Genomic DNA, 19,046 nt, shown 5'->3' on the forward strand with positions numbered 1-19,046 from the left:
AGTGAGCCGAAGCGTTTTATTTAAAAGGTGCCTGTTCTCCCAGCGCATTTCGGCCGGCTGTCCTGGGAGGTTCGAGGCGGCCGGTGCTGTGCTGCGTGGGGACTCGGTTCTGCCCGACTTCCCTGTCCGTCTGCCTCGCCCTCCTCCAGCCGCTGTCGGCAGCCTCATTGCTGGGGCAGCCCCAGGCCGTCGGGATCCAGCGGCAGGGCTCCCCGCTTGCTGTCTATAATCTCCCTCCAGTTGTCGCTCCAGGAGCGCAGCCGTCTCCGAGGCGGGGGCAGGGCCAGGTGCTGGTTGTGGCAGCAGGTGAACAAGATGTGCTCCCAGCTGGGGGTCTCCTCTTGGCCTGGACGGGGAGGCAGGGAACCCGCAGTCCCTAATCTGGTTATCTGTACTCCCTCCCCCTAATCCCAGCAGGGCAGATGCCTGGAGGTGGCTAAGGAGAAAGGCTCCCCACCTTGAATGACCTCCTTGTCATCAATGAGTATGTCCCCCGAGATCACGGTCTTGTCCCTCGTCACGATAATACGCTCCACAAACTGGGGTCCCAGGTGCTTCTCCACCCAGCGGTACTGTGAGGTGGGCACAGGGTCAGTAGGGCAAGGTGGGCCCCTGAACTCAGGGCCAGTGGGTGTGAGGGAGGGTCTATAGCTTGTGAGAGATAGCCCCTCCACTCCTCCCCCCCAACTTTCTGTGTTTCTGTTGGGGTGTTGGGGTTTGTTTTTTTTTTTTTTTTGGCTGGGCCATGCAGCATGCGGGATCTCAGTTGCTGACCAGGGATTGGACCTGTGCCCCCTTGCATTGGGAGCACAGAATCTTAACCTCTGAACTGCCAGGGAAGTCCCCCATGGTTTCTTTTTAAAAATCAGAGCTTAGGAATCTAAGTTTGCCCCTGGAGCGCTGGGGCAGCCGCACCTTCTCCGCCACACAGTGGTCGTACTTCATCAGAGGACTGGTGCAGATGAAGACCTGGGTGCTGCAGGGAGGGGGCACGATTAGACGGGCTGGTGCCTGCCCCTGCCCCCCAGCCCCCACTCCCTGCCGCCCTTCCTCACTCCTGCATGTCATTCATCTCCCGCATGGCTGCCAAGGCTCCAGGGATGGGCTCCAAGTCTAGGAAAAAGCCTGGGGCTTCATACACACTGGCCACTTTGTCCTGAAAGACAGCGTTCCCGTCCTGGATCTGCTCGCAGCAGACCTCCCCCCGACACACACACACACCTCCCCCCCCCCCCCCCCCCCCGCAACACACACAGCGAGGACTCTCAAAGGTGAGGTTCCTGGGGGGCTTTCGTCCCCAGATGAGAGTCCCGGGTGAAGGATTTTGTTTAGCGGTAAGGAAACACCCCCAACCCCCAGACTGTCTAGTCCCAAGTGAAGTCTGGATTCTGAAGTGAGAGCTTTGTTCATTTTAAACAGGAAGGTGTCGACATGAAGCAGACAGTCCTGACCCCAGGGGAGAGGCTCCCGGTCCCCGGATGTCCTGTGGGGTCGGGGCTCCCCGCTCCCGGGGCGGCCTCACGCCGCACCCCTCCCATCCACCCGCTCCCTACCGCCAGGTCGGGGCGCAGCGCCCGGTACTGCTCGCGCGCTAGGAAGCCGCGGCGCTCCTCCAGCGGCACGTACGGCTCCCCGGGGAACCGTTGGAGGAAGCCCCGCAGCAGGCCGGCCTCGAAGTCCGCCAGCACGCAGTCCATGTCCACCAGCACTCGCACGGGTCGCGCGCGCCGCGCCGGCATCCCCATCGCCAGCGCCGCGAGGCAGGCGACCCGAGGGAAACGTGGAACCGGCCCGGGAGCTCGCGGAGCCGGGCGCGGGAACGGCTACTTCCGGAGCCGCGGCGGGCGGGGCCGGGCCGGGCCGGGCTGATTTGCATGGGCGCCCGGGTGCCCCGCCCGCGGGAGCCCCTGGCCTTCCGCAGCGCCCCCGACGGGGCGTGGCGGTGCCCGCGCCACACCTCTGGTCTGAGGGTACGCCTGCGTGGACATCAGCCTCCCTCCGCTCCGGCAGACGCCTTCGCTCACCCCGAACGTGACTGGGCCAGACCTTCCGGGGGTCCCCTGGACTGTCCTGAATACTGGGGAGCGTCGCCTTAAACCTGTGGGCCGGCTCCGACCTTCTCAGAACCCACACCTGCTCACCCCGCGGGGACAGAAGGAGAGCTGCCTCCCGCTGCGTCAAGGCAGCACCAACCCAAGGCCCGAACCTCGGGGACCCCCAGGAGCTGAAGTGAGTGAATCTGAAGACAACAGGCTCTTGCGAGTACAGCTCCTCAGAGATGAATTCACAAACCAGAGTTGGCTTGAAACATGGGAGCATCTACTTCAAACCTCCTGTTCTACCTGCAAGAGGCGATTTTCCACCAGGCTCAGATAATCGGGACCATTCTTTCTGTGGAACTGACTTTTCTCTAGAATCCTCCTCAGTTATATCCTCTAAGAAAATGCTGGTCATGGCTAACTTTTGTTGACTCAACTTTTTGTAGATTTCATGTAATTTCCTGAATACAAGTAAATATGCTGTGCTTAGTCTGTCGAGTCCGACTCTTTGTGACCCCATGGACGGTAGCCCGCCAGGCTCTTCTGTCCGTGGGGGTTTTCCAGGCAAGAATACTGGAGTGAGTTGCCATGCCCTCCTCCAGGACATCTTCCCAACCCAGGATCAAACCCAGGTCTCCCGCATTGCAGGTGGATTCTTCACCATCCGAGCCCCCAGGGAAGCTCTACAAACTAGATTCAGATTTGAGTGACTGACCCATCTTCCTGTCGTTCCCCACCTGAACACCCCTCCCCTTCCTCATGCTTCTGTTCCATTGGGTTCTAAACACCCCAGTACTTCTAAATGGAACAGAAGCAAGAGGAAGGGAAGCCTGGTGATCTAATTTTAAAAATTAGCAATAAATACCAAGCCACTTAAGTCACATAACTGTGTAAAAAGTTGAGACTGTCATCAACATGCTGACTCTTCTGCCATCATCATTTTAAGTTCAACTTCACTTTCTAAACCATAAGCTTTCTAAGTGGGAAAATTCAACACCCTTAGCAAACATGTTCATGAAGAATTTTAAACATCTGCAATGGTACCAAAAAGACTGACAGAAGTCCCTCACAACACTTTTGGACTAGGCACTTACCTTCATAGCACAGAGAACTAAAGACAAGTTCCAGTTACGACACCAATCAGGGAGCTGTCTTTCCCAGGTCTGTCTAGTTACTGAGAGAAGGGTGCAGGCTCCCTGCCTCTTTAGTTGCAGGAAACCTTAACTCAGGTTATTTCTAGGATTAATCTGTTTCAGTGAAACTGGAAACACTGTATACCACAGCTGTCCGTTTTGCAAAATAATAAGGAGGAAAAACACCACCCCCATAACCTATGATTACCCTTTCTCTTCCCAAAGAGATGCTTATTGAGTCAAATGAGCTGGTGGTTACACACCAGGCCTAAGTCATTTCAACCATGGTGGGAGGTGGTTAAAGGTGACCTGTTTCAAGTCTTTTTTTTTTTTTTTTACTTTTTGGCCACACCCCTAGGATCTTAGTTCCCCAACCAGTGCCCCCTTGAAAGCGTGGAGTCTTAGCCACTGGGCTACCAACGAAGTCCCCAAAAGTCTTAAAGTTAGCAATCGAGCTTCCAAATGACAAACCCAAGGAACGCTGCTGATTAGCAGCACGGGTAGACCAAAAAGGCCGTTGGACAGGGCCCAGTTTGGACGTTTAATACCTCGATCTGGAACTTTCTCCCTAGAATCCAGTGTGCTTCCTCCAATCTCCTGTATCACTTGACAGGACTCAGATGACCTTGTCCCCTTCTGGCTACATGTCCCTTCTTTTCTTTGGAGACCTCTTTGATCACCCACCATCGAGAGGCATCCTGTAGGCATGAGGTAACTTAAAATTTTAATATCATATCACCCAGCAAAGGAGGGTAAGTGGTAGAAGAGTCCAAAGTGTATTGGCTAATAATTGTTCTGGAAGCCAGTTATCTGTATTACTCCTGTCTTTTACTACCAGATGTCAGTTCATTTTGGCATTCTGAACTCACAATGACTTTAAACCTGTTTTCTTTAGAGAGAAGCCCACTTCGCTCTAGGCCTTCCTTAAGTCTGTTTTAATTCGAAGGGCTCATCAAATCATTGGCTAGCAGGGTTGTTAGTAACAAAGAAAGAAGCAACTAAGCAGGTAGAATTGCTGAAACAATCTCAAAAAGACGACACAGGACACAGTGTTTCAAAATTTGTACATCGTTTACTTTAAGCAACAGTCCAGGATTGTGAAGTACAACACACAGGTTAAGGATGAGACTTTCGTTTCATGGTCAAGCACCAGCATCATGCACACAGCTTCAAGTTATCTAAGAAGAGCGCTGCCCTCAGGGGGTCCCTTCCCCACGAAGACCCCGCCCCTGCTTCACCACCTGGAATTCATCCGTCTGAGTGAACATCGAAGCCTTCCTCTGCATGGGAGCAGCAGGCTTTGCTCAGCCAGTCATGTTAAGTATCTGGCTTAAATATATCTTAAGGTTCAGAAATAAAAGGCAATTTTTTGTTTTACTTTTTTTTTTTGCTTTGCAGGCGGCAAGGCAGAGGGCACAGGCCTTTTATCGCCCCATGTGGCACAGGAGGATGCTTTTAGCAAAGGGCACCGACCAGTTAGGGCCACAGCAGGTAGGTTCGGCATCAAGACGACCTTGTTTGGGGCCTGAAGGGACGGCGCCTGTGGGCTGTTTACTGGTCTGTCCGATCCAGGCTTGGTAAACCCAAGTAAAGCTGACCAAAAAAGGGTTTTAAAAACCTCAGTACAAAAGATCCTCTAACACATTTGAAACCAAATTGTTTGTTCTTAAAAACACGGTACTAAGTGTCACAAAGCTTTCCCTCCAATCTACTACTAGAAAACACTCATGCCAAGGCCTACAGACCCAGAGGAATCAGGACAGACAGAGAACCTGTTCTTCCAAAAAATAAAAATAAAAAGACAGCAGTACATAAAGTGCTTCTTTTTTAATGAAACAAATCCAAAAGATGTACAGTCAGGCTCAAGTTGTGCAGTTCACAAGCATGGAAAAAAACAAAGAAACAAAATGACAGAGTTCCGGGCAGACAGAGCTAACCCAGGACGAGGCTGGACTTGCCGCCAGGGGGGTTTCTCCGGGACGGCACAGGCGCCGGCGCCACGGGGCTGGGCACAGGGGCGGCGGGCACAGGCTTCTCCTCACTCTGCCCCAGGCTGGCCTGCAGGTCTGTGTCCACGTTTTCTAGGAAAACAGAATGAAGTTAAGACTAGTAACTATTCGCAGTGAAGATGACTAAGTTTTTTGGGGGGGCTTTTTGGAGGATGGTTCAAACCACGCCTAGAGCTATAAAGAAAAAAACAATTAGGGCGTGGCCACTACCCAGAACCGGCCACTGTGAGTGTTCTGCCATATGTCCCCAGGTCTTTCTCTGTGTACGTTCTTTTCTAAATTACATAAATATATGGCGACTTAAATATTTTAAATGAGAACAGCGCAGGTAAGCTCTAGGTCCCTGACCACCGCTCCACTTCTGGGTGGGTCTGCCCTCCCTATTCCCAGAGGCCCTACTACGAGTTGTGTGCATTCCTCTAGCCCGTTTATTTTATGTAAGCTTTGTGTATTTTATTTCCAGCATATCACAGACAATCTTGTTTCTATTGTATTTAACATAATCGATATCAACTTGTAACTTTTGGAAATTTGCCCCCACTTATACACATGGTCAGGTGCTTCCCTGCTGGCTCAGTGGTAAAGAACGCACCTGCAATGCAGGAGACTCAGGTTCAGTGCCTGGGGCGGGAAGATCCCCTGGAGGAGGACATGGCAACCTACTTCACTCCAGTAATCTTGTCCAAGAAATCCCATGGACAGAGGAGCCTGGGGGGCTAGTCTATGGGGTCACAAAAGAGTCAGACACGACTGAGCAACTAAATAACACACACATGGTCGAATTTCATCTTGCTTAATTCATTGCTTTCCAGTATATATACAGTATATATGATTAATCCTCTACTTGAACTGTGGTGTTGGAGAAGACTCTTGAGAGTCCCTTGGACTGCAAGGAGATCCAACCAGTCCATCCTAAAGGAGATTAGTCCTGGGTATTCATTGGAAGGACCGATGCTGAAGCTGAAACTCCAATACTCTGGCCACCTCATGCGAAGAGTTGACTCATTGGAAAAGACCCTGATGCTGGGAGGGATTGGGGGCAGGAGGAGAAGGGGACGACAGAGGATGAGATGGCTGGATGGCATCACCGACCCGATGGCCATGAGTTTGAGTAGTCTCTGGGAGTTGGTGATGGACAGGGAGGACTGGTGTGCTGAGATTCATGGGGTTGCAAAGAGTTGGACGCAACTGAGCAACTGAACTGACAGCCAAAAAGTAAAACCAATCTGACCATTCTGAAACTGTAATGTTTCATTCTGAAACTCTGGAACATGGGCCCAGGGGGACACGCGCTGTCGTCTTCAGTGTGAACAAAGACTAGGCACCTCCTTCCACAGTGGCGGTACAGGTCCACTCTACGCCCACGTCGGAGCATCCTCTCCTCACATCTGTCCACTTCCCCCACTTGATAACCACCTCAGCTTAATATCTGCCTAAGTGATGGGTGAAAAAATATTATTTAATTCTGTCATGTGTTAACGTTTCCATGATTAACGAGTGAGGCTGACTTTTTTTTGAGGCTGACTTTTTAAAAACCATATAATATCCAGCTGTACAGACATTTATTAAAGACTCCACCCCCACCCACTGATGGTCAATTATCTTAATCCAGTTACTCCCATCATATCGACCCTGCCCTTTCCTCATTAAAGTCTTAAGAACCAGTGTTATTATCATCCAATGTCCTAGATACTGCTTGACTGATTCCCAGATTGACCTGTGAAATTCTCAACCAGCATATAGGAATCCTTAACCAAGTTGTTGCCACTGATTCAAATTCAAGAGTAATTGCAGAAGAAAAAAATGCATTATTTTCTGCAAAAGGTAATTTTTATGAAGAGTTTAATAGTTTAAGGTATATCAGACTAATTATTAATAATAGTAATAAAAAAAGGCCAGGTCTCTTCATTTCAGTGTTAAATCTTAAATTCTGTTGCATATCCTAACACCTACCTTGCAATAATCACACAGAGGCACTTTTAGTATAAAAAAACTAAGATATTTCTAAGACTTGGAAGAAAAACTACCTTAAGGTTTAAAGACATTTATTCCCTCCTAGTTTAGAAGTTTCAAAACCCTGGAAGCAGGGAAGCAGAAATACTGGTTATGAAATATGCTATGTAAGAACTTCACATGCACTCATATTAGACACCAATGCAAAGTACTAACTCCAAAAAAATTACTCATAAAAAAAAAAGTTCCTCATAAGACTAAACATTAAAGGTCCACATTGCTAAAACCACTTGTACTGTGTTCATTCAGCCGACTGAAACAGAGAAGTTCAAGGAGGAAGTCTTAGATCAGAAACATAACATCTCAGAAATATGCTACTGCTGCTTTAAACATTTCATTTCATGAATTTTTGGACTGTTCGATAGAACTGACTTCTAAGGCATATAATGTTCTATACTATTCAACTACAGGTAAAAATGTAGTATGCGCTTTCCAAGATGACGGCACTCAGTTATGAACCAAAGCTTGGCGAGAAAGGGTTACCCCTCAGCTTCCTGTTGCACAAGAACAGGACCAAATGCATCAAGACAAAGGCCCCAAGTCCTCCGACAAGTGCCCTTAAATAACCTAGGGAAGTGTGTCCACTTTACTGCAGATACAAACAAAACCCAAGAACCCACATTTTAAAGCCATCCAAGATAGACGAACACAGACCATGACCTCAGCCTGAACCAGAGTATCAATCCAAGCTGTTTCATTTCTGCTACGAGGACACGGCCTCGCCACTGGCCAGGATCTAACTGAATTCTCCACCATCTGGGCCAACCAGCTGAGGAACACTTCAGACGGACACAAATGTTTCCCTGCATGGTAGTTTATTTCCATAAAGTGATTTTTAGATAAACAATCTCATTCCTACCCATCTCATGTTTGCCTTTATCATTATGAACGGAGTCGCTCTGTCTTTCACAACCGGGCAACAACAAGCCAAAAGAGAAAAAGGGGAGGGGAAAAAGCACCTATGGAGACTACATGACCGCAGGCCGTAACCTAAATGCTCATTTGTCCAGGCAGAAATACTCTGGCCAGAGAAGATGGACGGTGGCTTGTTACTTCCTTGAGTCTGTGATAAGTACAGGAATTGAGAGTAAAGCCTTTAGAAACTTTTATGGGACTTGACAGAACTTTGTTTACTGAATCCAGTAATTTAAAGGATGTTTTTGTTTTTTTAAACAAAATTATGGCTTCTGCCATAATATACATCCTATATACTCTTTACTTGTCTGTCTTCTCTGGTATACCAGTAAGGTAACTGATCAGACACCAATGTCAGAAGAGAGAAAAAAAACAACTCATCTAAGGATCACAAAATTAGAACCTCTAGAAAACACAACAGACTTGCCCAAAGGCAAGTAAGGACTTCTGCCCAAGCTTCCTGGATGTTCTCCCTCTTTCTTCAAGATTTTCGAAGTCCTCAGTATAGACAATCCTGTGTTTAATTATCCAAAAGATGAAGGCAGTATATCCAAGCAAGATCCGCTTTATTTAACTGAGCAGAACTGGTTGGCTTTGCAGTGAAGCTGCTGACAGAACTGGGGTAGACTTTTACTCACCAGACATGGTCTGAATCGTCATGCCCCTTTGTCATTTTATGACAGACGAGCTAAAAGTAGCAGCATTCAGGAGCGGAGAATAATCAGGTGCCAAACTGACGATCGTTTAAAAAACACAAAAAGGAAGGACTTGTCATGTTGTGAATGTAGTACTTGTGCTACTCACCTGAAGGACGCATATCACTGAGCTGGGGGTTGGGGGGAGAATTTTTCCTTTTTTTCAGTTACAGCACAAGAGTTTTATTCGGCAAAGAATAGTATACCCTCGAGACGTGAAGGCGGGCCGACCCCAAAGGACAGGCTAAGAGAATTAATTATCAGCAGGACAAATGACATATACTTTCGTAACTTCAGGCTGTCACATACTGCTCTGGGCTCCCCAAATTTGTAATTCTCTTCATTGATCAAAATTAGTGAATAAAGATTAGCTGCCTCGTGGGCCTCCTGGTGGCTCAGTGGTAAAGAGGAGACCAGGGTTTGATCCCTGGTCAGGGAAGATCCGGCACGATGTTGACCAACTAAGCCCGTACGCCGCCAACTATTGAGCCTGTGCTCCAAAACAAGAGAAGCCACCACAATGAGCCTGATCACCGCAACTACACAACAGCCACTGCTCGCTGAAACTAGACAAAAACCTATGCAGCCACCAAGGCCCAGCATAGCCAAAAATAAATAAGTAAAACTGTATTTTTTAAAAAAGATTAACTTGCTTGTTATTATTCTTGTGAAATAAGGTCTGACATTGGAAGTATTTCTGAATACAAAAAGCAGCGGAATCAAAAAGTCTAGAATTTTTTTTTTTAACCTCCAGAACAGTCTTTTTAAATGGAACAAGCTAGATAGAAACAAAAACTAATACACCTTCAGTCCAGTGAGAACACAATCTGTCCGCGGAGCGAAAACCCAGGTAGAGTTCACAACGGTTCAGAAGATTCTCCTCCCCTCATGCCCAGAGAGACAACAAGACAACCAAACAGGAATTTCTATTTTCCTGGAAGACTGACTCGCCAAATGTAATGGCAGAAAAAAGCCTTGAGGAAGCGGCTTCGTCCCAGGCCGGCTGCGTGTCTCCAGGTCAATTTGAACCTGATGGCTGCAGGGCAAACAACGCGTAAACCTCACATCACATGCACCGGCAATTCTCTGGCACTTGTTAAAGAAGTGCCAATAAATACTTCAAAGATTTTAAATAATTAAATGATTACAGCTCTTTTCCACTTATAATTTGACGATGTGGGTGCTAACTGAAAATTTACACCTGCCCGCTAAAGTCATCATTCACAAGATCACAGGGTTACCGGTGTCTTGCTGAGTAAGCACTTCAGTAGAAAATCAAACTGTAAATTTAATGCTGAGGTCTGAGCTTGAGATGCCAGAGACGGTTACTAAGAAGCTCTCACTGAGTGTAACAAATACCAACCTGATTGACATCCGTCTGTTCTGAAAGTTTTAGGAGGTTTCCAGCCTTGTTCTCGCTGCCGGCCGTGCTTGCTAGCTTCCATTTTGCTTTCCTCTCCCCTTAGAGGATGGACACGGGCACCTGGGGCTCAGCCAGGTTCACTCTCCAGCCAGCGTCTTTCCCCAGGACATGACTTGAGTCAAAATTCAATCTATTCTAACATTTACAGAACCAGAAATTGGCATACTTTTTTCAGACATACTCACCATGAATGTCACCTTCTCCCTGGAAAAGAAAAAAGTTAAAAAACTTTACTTCAGATTTTAATTTGGCCACATACAAATAAAACAATCATAGTTCAGAGAAGTTACTGTCTGTCTGAAGATAGATGTCAAATTTTGTTTTAATGTAGTCAAGTTCAAGGTCAAGGTGCCCTTTACAATAAGCAGCCTCTATTCAACTTGGAACAATGCTACACAAAAATGCTATTGGACAAATTGCCCCAGTGCCAGTAACATGGTCAAAACACCAAAAAGCCTTCACACTGACAGTGATGACCTCATATCAGAACTTCAGAGGAGCTTTTATCAGAATGGGAAACTGGTAAACCTATCTTTCCACCCCCTTTCCTTTCTTTCTAATCTAGCTGTTGAAGGGCCTTCATCAATTCCAAAGCCCTTCTACCGGTCTCCCCACTTTCAGGCGGCTCTTGTCTCCGTGTGCCCCAAGGTCCCCGCTTGGGGACATCCCACAGGCTTTCCAGACATATGCGTGGGGCCTAGGGGCCGTGCTCACCTGCAGACAACCGATGGTAACACCATGCTATAGCCTCCTGCAGCTTAGCTCAAAACAACCGGCAATATTTGCCAACAACTGAAACAACCTTGAGCTCAGCTATGCCACTATGTGTGAGAGACACACGAAGTGCGAGTGATCCGGTTTCAAAAATCAATACTGAAGGATAAAGACTAGCCCAGCTGGTGGCAGAGACACATGAATAGACCAAGGTCACATGAACTCATCTTTCTGATCTACTCTATCAATCTTCCATCACCAGTACAGCCAGTCCCTTTCCTAATTACCTCTCTATATAATAAAACTCCAGTGGATAAAAACCTAGTGGGAGAAAAAGTTCAGGGATGACTGGATAAATAATTTAATAGAGGCTCTTTGCCCTGGGTATTAACTCCAGGGACTGAGATCATAAGCAAAGCCTTTAGGGAGTTAGGACAGACAGATGCCCTTTGAGAAACTGTTGCAAGAGTGATACTGATGATGATGGATGGGAAAGATTCATGGAAGTTACAGGAAAGTGATGACTAAGAACGATGCTTATGCCCCTGTCAGTGACCTCCTCCTTACCCCTGCCCCACCGCCCCACCCCTCTCCATTTATGCTATTTTCTCTTTACTCTGTATTTCTATTTACTAATACTGTATTTTTTGATGTTATAGTAAAAATTCAATAAAAATTTAGTGGTTAAGTGCAAAAAAAAAAAAACAAAAAACAAGCCCCAAAACTCCAATGGCAAGTCTTAGTACAGTGGAGGAAGGGCGGGAGGCGGTGTGAGAATTTCATTTCTAAAGGGCGTAAACCTCAAAAAGCCTGTCTCTCCCCCTATATTGTTGCACTGACCTTCAGATCTAAGAAGTCTCCAGAGTTCGCTTCAGAAGAATTCCTTCTCTGGGGTCCAGATGACTCAGAATCTTCCCTGCCCCCACTAGACTTGGCACCTGAATCAAAATATACTTTCAGGAGGAATACCAGGGAAAGACCTAGAGCAAGCCACTGTTTAATGAGTTCACGTCACATGACAACATGAGCCAACAGTGTTAGGGCGTGGCGGGTAATAAAAATGCCTCAGAGGGGCCACATGAGCCAGCCTGATGGCTCTCCTTGTTGTTAGCCACCACACCGACTCCCAGGGTCTCCCCTGTCTTAGCCCTCCATCTCTCCTCCCGTGACACGCTTTAATCGTTTCCCATGATTAAGCTAGATGTTACTCTGCAGCACAAAACCAGCTGCGGTGGTCCTGCTGGGCCCACCCCTGACCAGAGACTAGCAGTACCTGTCGACTTGGCCCAGGAAGGGGGGTTTTCCTCAGGCGTCCCGAAGATGCTGGAGGCCATCTTGTTCCTCCTCACGGGTTGTTCTGTTGGTTCATCAAAACCCAACGAAAAATTGGATCCACCGCCGGGAGGCCGCAAAACCCTAGAAATGATGGCGAAATGTCAGTTTCAGATTAGATCAAGACGTTTCCTGGTACGTGTTTTCAAACACCTTTCATTTTAGTTCCCCCGCCCATTCATTCCACACACACACACACACACCCTGACAAAAGAGAACTGTTAATGGGAAAATTACTAATTGATTCCAATGTGGTATAAATTCAACGATGGACCGCACCAGGCAGCTGAAACAGTCCGAAAGCACCAACAGCAGGCTGGACGGCATCCCCTTTTAGGAAAAGGCCAGAGCCTAATGGAGCCTGTCTGTTGGGCTCAGCTGGACACATTCGCAAATTAGTTTAGAAGCACATCTTGTTATTTATTTAAAAAAAAAAAAAAAGGTTCCATTTTTATTTCCAACAAAAAATTTTAAATGGAAGAGTACACATGTAAAAATAAACTTGACCAATTTAGAAGCCCAAGGAAAGCTCGTAATCGTCTCTCCCATCTCAGCATCATTCACAAGCCCTGTTTATTATACACGCGTACCTCGCTATTCTCACTAACCATCGTGTGTGACCAGTCACAAGGAGACAGTCAATCAAGAGTTAAGTGTAGGACTCCGTGACATGCTCTACACCCATGAACCTTTAGACACCATCTATAGCTCTTGTGGTTGACAAGGAAATATGGCACTCTCCCATTTCCAGATCTTCCGGTCACAGGTTGACCGATTTGTCCCCTCCTTGAAAAAACTCAATTTAATTTGTCCTGTCGCTACTCAAAACAGAAAATGGAGATGGTTTCATGGGAAGATGTGCTAACTACAGATTCAGTTCCTTTATGGTGATGGGAGTGGTCTATTTTTCTGTTTCTTAAGTCATTTTGAGTAAGAAACATTTCTCTAGGAAGATGTCCATTTCATTCAAGTTTCCAGATAAATCCAGTTGTCATTTGTAAACTCAGCTCCTTATATTTGAAAGGAAAGGGACAATTAAACACTTTAGGCATAAATTCTCTTCTAAGTACCCCTCCAGAGGCATCCCCAAGTTGTGATTTTTGTTTCATTCTAAATATTTTCTCATTTCCATTATTTTCTTCTTTGACCCATAAATTATTTAAAAGTACATTTGTAAATTTGCAAACATAGCTCTTTCTGGTCTGATTTCCAGCTTTTCTTTATAATACAGACGGGGTCTGTGTGACATGTTCCTTTGAAATGTGATGTGTTTTATGGCTTCATTTTATAAATCTTCTGTATCTGCTTGAAAGGAATATACTTGCCAGTGTTCTATATGTATACTAGATAAAGCCTATTAATTGAGTTGTTCAAAATCTACTGATTTTCTTTTTTGGCTGCGCCACATGGCATATGGGATCCTAGTTCCCACCAGAGATCAAACCCGCAGCCCCCCACACACATTGGAAGAACAGAATCCCAACCACTAGACCACCAAGGAAGTCCCATCAAATCTACTAATTTTAAAATATGTTTTATCAATTACTGAGATTCTGTTACCAACTTCTACAATGGGGGTTTTGTCAACTTCTCCTCAGGATTCTGTCAAGATAAGAGCTCTCTCTCAAAAAGACCACCACTGGAGTATTTTATTTAGTTCAGTAGGGAGAACTGTGATGGATTAACTGGCCAGTCATTTTGATTAAAGGAACAAACCAAATATATATTCCTAAGTCACTTCATTTACCACAATAAATTCCAGCTACGTCAAATATTTAAATTTAAAGCCTAAGACAAAAATATTGGAAGAAAACACGTACAAATATGGTTCTAGTCATGAAGGCTTTCCTTCTAAGCACAAGATGAAAGCCAGAAACCATGAAAAATGGACAGATTAAACTTGGCAAAAATACACATATTTGACAAAGGATAATAGAATTGCTTTTAAAATAATTAAAAGAATCATGAGAGAAATTAAAATGGACAAACGGTACTAACAGACAATTAAAAAATATGGACAGTCTCTAAACATTAAAAATTCAAATTCACAAGCAAGTAAATGAAACCTAAAACAAAAGAATATATTTTTTGTTTATTAGCTTGGTAAAGATGAAAAAAAAATGCCAATTTCTGGTGTGAATTAAAGTGTGAGAATATAAATTTGCACAAACTTTCTACAGACCATTTTGATAAAATGTATCAAGTGTTTAAATTTGCATCTTCCGTGAACCAGGGAGGGGGTTCTACTTCCCTAAGTTTTCCTAAGTAGATAAGCAGACATATGTACAAGCAAACTTGCAGACGCAGGCCTGGTTAGGCCTAAGCAGACAGAAGCAAACTGCTCGGACTTCCCCTCTCAACTGTATCTAGTTCTTACCATCTTCTCCAACCCAGTCAGGCCAGATTCTTCCCTGTTCCGTGAACTGTTCTGCCTTATCTCCACCTCAGAATATTTACTCCCATATTTCCTCCTGCCCAGAGCACTTTCCACCCTTTCCTCAGTGACTGCTTCAAAATCCAGCCCATTTCTTAAAACTTCTCCTCCTCCAGGAAGCCCTCCATGACCTTGAGGAATAAGCAGTAGGACGCCAAGAGGAAAGAAAGTTAGATACCCTCTCTTTCTGGTCACCAGTTCTTTCTGTAAAGGACCAAACTAATTATTTTTGGCTTGTGGGTCATTTGGTTTTTTGCAGCTATTCAGCTCCATAACACAGCACAGAGGCAAGCCACAGACAACATGAAAATGAATGAGGGCAGCTATGTTCCAATAAAGCTTTATTTACGGACACAAATTTGATTTTCATGTCATTTTCACAAGTCATGAAAGATACTTCTTCTGGCCTTTTTCAGCCATTTATACAGGTAAAAAGCAGGTGCCAGCTGGACTTGGCTATAGGGTGGTAGTACACTGCGCTCTGCTCTGTCTAGTTCAACAAATAGCCTCATTTTTTAAAAGAACAAAGTCAGGCCCGGAGAAGTTCTAAGTGAACTGCCCAACTTTAGTTAAGTAACAGAGCTGGGGCCAAACCCCAAATCCTCCTCCCTGCCTGGCAGGCACATAAAAAGGGCTCAAAGTGAAGTAGGGGGATCACTCCATACCATTTTCTCTTTAAACTACAAACCTATATAGTTGGTGTTCTGATTGCTTTTCGTATTTTCTACACTGAATATATTTCTTATATAGGTCCTCTAGCATCCTTCCCTAAATCTAATATTCATGTCTCTCCATAGTAAAACTCAGTACTCAGTTTACACTAAATTAAAATGTCATTATTATTTTCCAGGGGTGGGGGAAATCCATTGTGTGCTTTTATAACATGTAAAACATTTAAAAGCCCACTGTTTGTAGGTCTCCCATATTAAATATTCACTTAGATTAAATTCATTAAATGAATTAAGAAATCATGTTCAGGTATACCTCTTATAATTTGGGGTCTGCTAATAAAACTGTTTAAATAATAATTAAAGATATGTTACAAATTCTTAATAGTCATTCTCTATGTTAAAGTTGGAAGTGACTAGGCTTTTATCATTTGTACCTCAAATCAACAGACACTTGCAATATTATAATCAAAATTAGCTTCCTTCAGAGACTTCCCTGGCAGTGCAGTGGTTAGGGCTCCAAGCATCCACAGCAGGGGGTGTGGGTTTGATCCCTGGCAGGGGAACGAAGATTCCCCCCCAAAAAACAAAATTAACTTGTTTCACTGTCATCCCCTTCATTCCCCAGAGATTAGAATGATTTTCCTTACTATCATAATTAAATTCTCATGAATTATTTCAGCCAGATGAAAATCTTCAAAACCCTAATAGGCCAGGAATTTTTTTTTTTTGACCTTAAAAAAGGAAAAAAGACACTACAATCTGATCACCAGCTTAAAAAAGAAAGTCAAAGCTCTGACCGGCCCAACTTTTTAAAGGTCTGTGTCCCTCTTGCAATAGCAGGTTCTACCTACTCCGATGACGTCAGTGTTGTGGAGCCCATTTGTAACAGCGAGACATCCCCAAACAAAGGATCTGGATCATAAGAGAAATTATTCCAATTTTATTTTCTAAGATCCTGCTATTCTTCCTGAACTATGATAACATGATCAGAATTATATATCTGAGACTCAACAAGAATGTGTCCATGAACTGCAGGTAGCAATTTTCAAATAATACTCTATTTCTTTCTTATCTCTTTAAATCCCAGAGTTCCCATATAAGCTTTGCAGATCATTCCCTACTAGACTAAATTTATAATGTGTTTTTGGAACCAGGAAACTGTTACTGGAGAAAAGAAGTTTAAGAGAATTAGGTGAGAAGGAAAGGTAGGAAGTAAATAAAAGGACAATGCTACATAGAGTCTTAAGATAACAATATTGGAGGAAAACTGATGACAAAAGGGGGTTAAAACATTTATTTTGCAAAACCAAAAGTCATGTATGTCTCACATTTCAAAGCTACAAATCAAAAAACTAGTGTGAGGATTCATTTCACCTGGTTACTTAAATTCTTTATGAATTCGACACTAAACTGCACTCAACCCCAAAGGATAAAAACCTCTGATTTTTTAATAGAATGCTTGAGTTTTCGCATTCCAATCACTACAGTCTGGCCAGCATAAAGTTGACCTGAGGGCACAAAATGAAAAACCAAGGTTCAGTTTGTTCCAGTGTCCTCCGGAAAAAAAAAAAATATATCTCACTGGAAGGATGACAAGAGAAGAGGGAGTGACCAGGGTTTGCATAGGTCTATCTACTCAAGTTCCCCTTCCTCCGAGCAGCACACTGATTTAGTTTTTAAAATCTTTCCTTCTTTTCTACATTTGAAAAGGCAACGAAGGAGTTGAAGAAGAATGTCATTTCCAACACTACCTCCTCGGCCTCACTGCCGAGGCCTGCTTTTTGTCCCCAAGGACTCCAGCCCCTAAGAGACACTGCTCTTCCACGGCTGTCTTCTTAGCCCCACAAAATGGCTCCCTTTGTGCCGCTTGCCCAGGACCCCAAGGCTGCCCACACATGACGGCGGGTCGTGATCAGTGAAGAAGAGAGGCTCAGAAAAAGTGGAATCTAAGCTGCCTCCACGCCTTGGGCAGGATCCCAGAGACGCCTGTGTCCCACCTTTAAGAGCAGCCTGCGTGCAATTAGCCGAGACAATGTGGACATCTTCCACCGCAACCAGAGCCTTCCACCAAGTTAGACAAGGGCTCGGAAGAGAGGCCCTCCCAGTCCACACACCGTGCCCAGGGCCCCCTTGCCTGGCTGCAGTGGCATGAGTGGCCAGAAAGGCCCGGGCTGCGCAGGTGGAGATAGTACGGAAGAGACAATGGATGTCTCGGGCCCCGCCCAAGAACAGGAAACCTTCCCCATCCAGCCCGGGAACCCGGGCCAGAGGTGAACTCATTTGGCAAACGTCAAAGGGCGAAGCGAAAGAGGTGGGATGCGAAGACCGAGGTCCGAAGGTTTGAGCGCAGAAAACCCACTTGGAACGACACGCTTCCCCTCCCATTCGGAGGTGGGCGCGGGAGGGGAAGGAGCAGGGGTCTTTCCTTTGTTAGCGGAGGGGAGGCACTTGGCGGAGGGTTTATGGTTGGGTCCCGAACGGGGGCTGGGATAGTGATGACCAGCCCCGCCCGAACACAAATGCCACCTGCCAGGCGGACCCAAGTGGGCAGGAGCCCGCCGGACCCGATCGCTGCGGCTGCAGGATCTGACCGCCACGCCGGGCGCGGGGCCACCACCTGCTCCGTGTCTAGAGACACGAGCGCGTGGCCGGGGGTGGGACAATGGGGCCAGATCAAGGTGCCCCGAGGGCTACCCGCACACATGGGGCCCAAGACCACCGCCCTGGGGGCGAGCCGGCCGCGCCGCAAAAGGCAGAGAGCGAATCCTCTCAGCACGTCCCGACTAACGAAAACCCGCCGCGCGACGAGCGCAAGCGGCCCCGGCCCTTCCCAGCCCCTTGCTTCGGGGGAGGAATGAATGGGAGAGAAGCAGGAATCGGGCGGGGCCGGCGCGTCAGGCTCGCCGGCCGCACAAAGGCGGAGCCGGTGGCCGAGCCCGGCCACTCGGCCGGGCGCGAGCGCAGCGCCCCGGGCACGTTACAGCCAACAACCGGCCACCAGACCCGCCCGGCCCCCTGGGCAGCAACCCTCACGCCCCGGAAACTCCTCGCCTCACCGGGAGCTGTTCCTGCTGTTGGGATCGACGCCCTTGAAGGTGGTGGTGGTGGTCATGGCGCCGAAGAGCGAGGTAGGCTGGCGCGGAGCAAAGCGCTGCAAGGGTCAGGTCGGAGGGGCGCAGAGAAACTCCCTACCCAAGCGTCGGCGACCGCTGCAGGAGCCTCCGCCGCGGCTTGCCGGCCGGACCACCGCTTTTATAGGGCTCGCAAACCCCCGCCCCCACCCCGGCGGCATTGGCCGATTCAAATGAACCTGTTCACTCCTATTGGCTCCCTGGAGTGCCAAGCATCCTGCGGCATCACGACGGGCTGAGACGGGCCCTGCTCAGCTTAAACCCGCCCCCTTCCTGATCAGGGAAGGTCTGGGGACGTTTCCCCTCCCCCACCCCCAAATCTCGGAGATGATTGGACAAGACAAACCTGTCCCGCGCTCCGTACAAGTTGTGCTCGCTGTCACTTAAAAGTTACCTTGATAGAAGGAAAAGCTCGATCTGGGCTAGTTGGAAATCGCAAGGTGAGGATAGGTTTATCTACCGTTCATTTATTTTGCCTTACGGCGGGTAGCAAGGGCATGTTCCTCAAGAGAGGAAAACGACTGCTACAAATCCACG

General features: G+C 46.7%; 2 protein-coding genes across 2 annotated transcripts; both read right to left on the reverse strand.

Annotated features, from left to right (window-relative positions):
• Positions 1-2: 2 nt before the first annotated feature.
• On the reverse strand, positions 3-1,857 carry NT5C (5', 3'-nucleotidase, cytosolic). The gene is made up of 5 exons (XM_043460452.1): positions 1,554-1,857; positions 1,056-1,156; positions 916-976; positions 458-572; positions 3-346 (listed from the first exon to the last, which is right to left on the reverse strand). Exons 1-5 carry the CDS (start codon positions 1,743-1,745, stop codon positions 165-167), a joined length of 651 nt encoding a protein of 216 aa, XP_043316387.1. The 5' UTR covers positions 1,746-1,857; the 3' UTR covers positions 3-164.
• A 2,367-nt stretch (positions 1,858-4,224) lies between these two features.
• On the reverse strand, positions 4,225-18,623 carry JPT1 (Jupiter microtubule associated homolog 1). The gene is made up of 5 exons (XM_043460498.1): positions 18,435-18,623; positions 12,215-12,357; positions 11,782-11,879; positions 10,413-10,431; positions 4,225-5,253 (listed from the first exon to the last, which is right to left on the reverse strand). Exons 1-5 carry the CDS (start codon positions 18,488-18,490, stop codon positions 5,105-5,107), a joined length of 465 nt encoding a protein of 154 aa, XP_043316433.1. The 5' UTR covers positions 18,491-18,623; the 3' UTR covers positions 4,225-5,104.
• Positions 18,624-19,046: the final 423 nt, after the last annotated feature.

The sequence above is a fragment of the Cervus canadensis genome, chromosome 1 (genome assembly GCF_019320065.1).
Source record: "Cervus canadensis isolate Bull #8, Minnesota chromosome 1, ASM1932006v1, whole genome shotgun sequence".
Taxonomy (NCBI): Eukaryota; Metazoa; Chordata; class Mammalia; order Artiodactyla; family Cervidae; genus Cervus; species Cervus canadensis.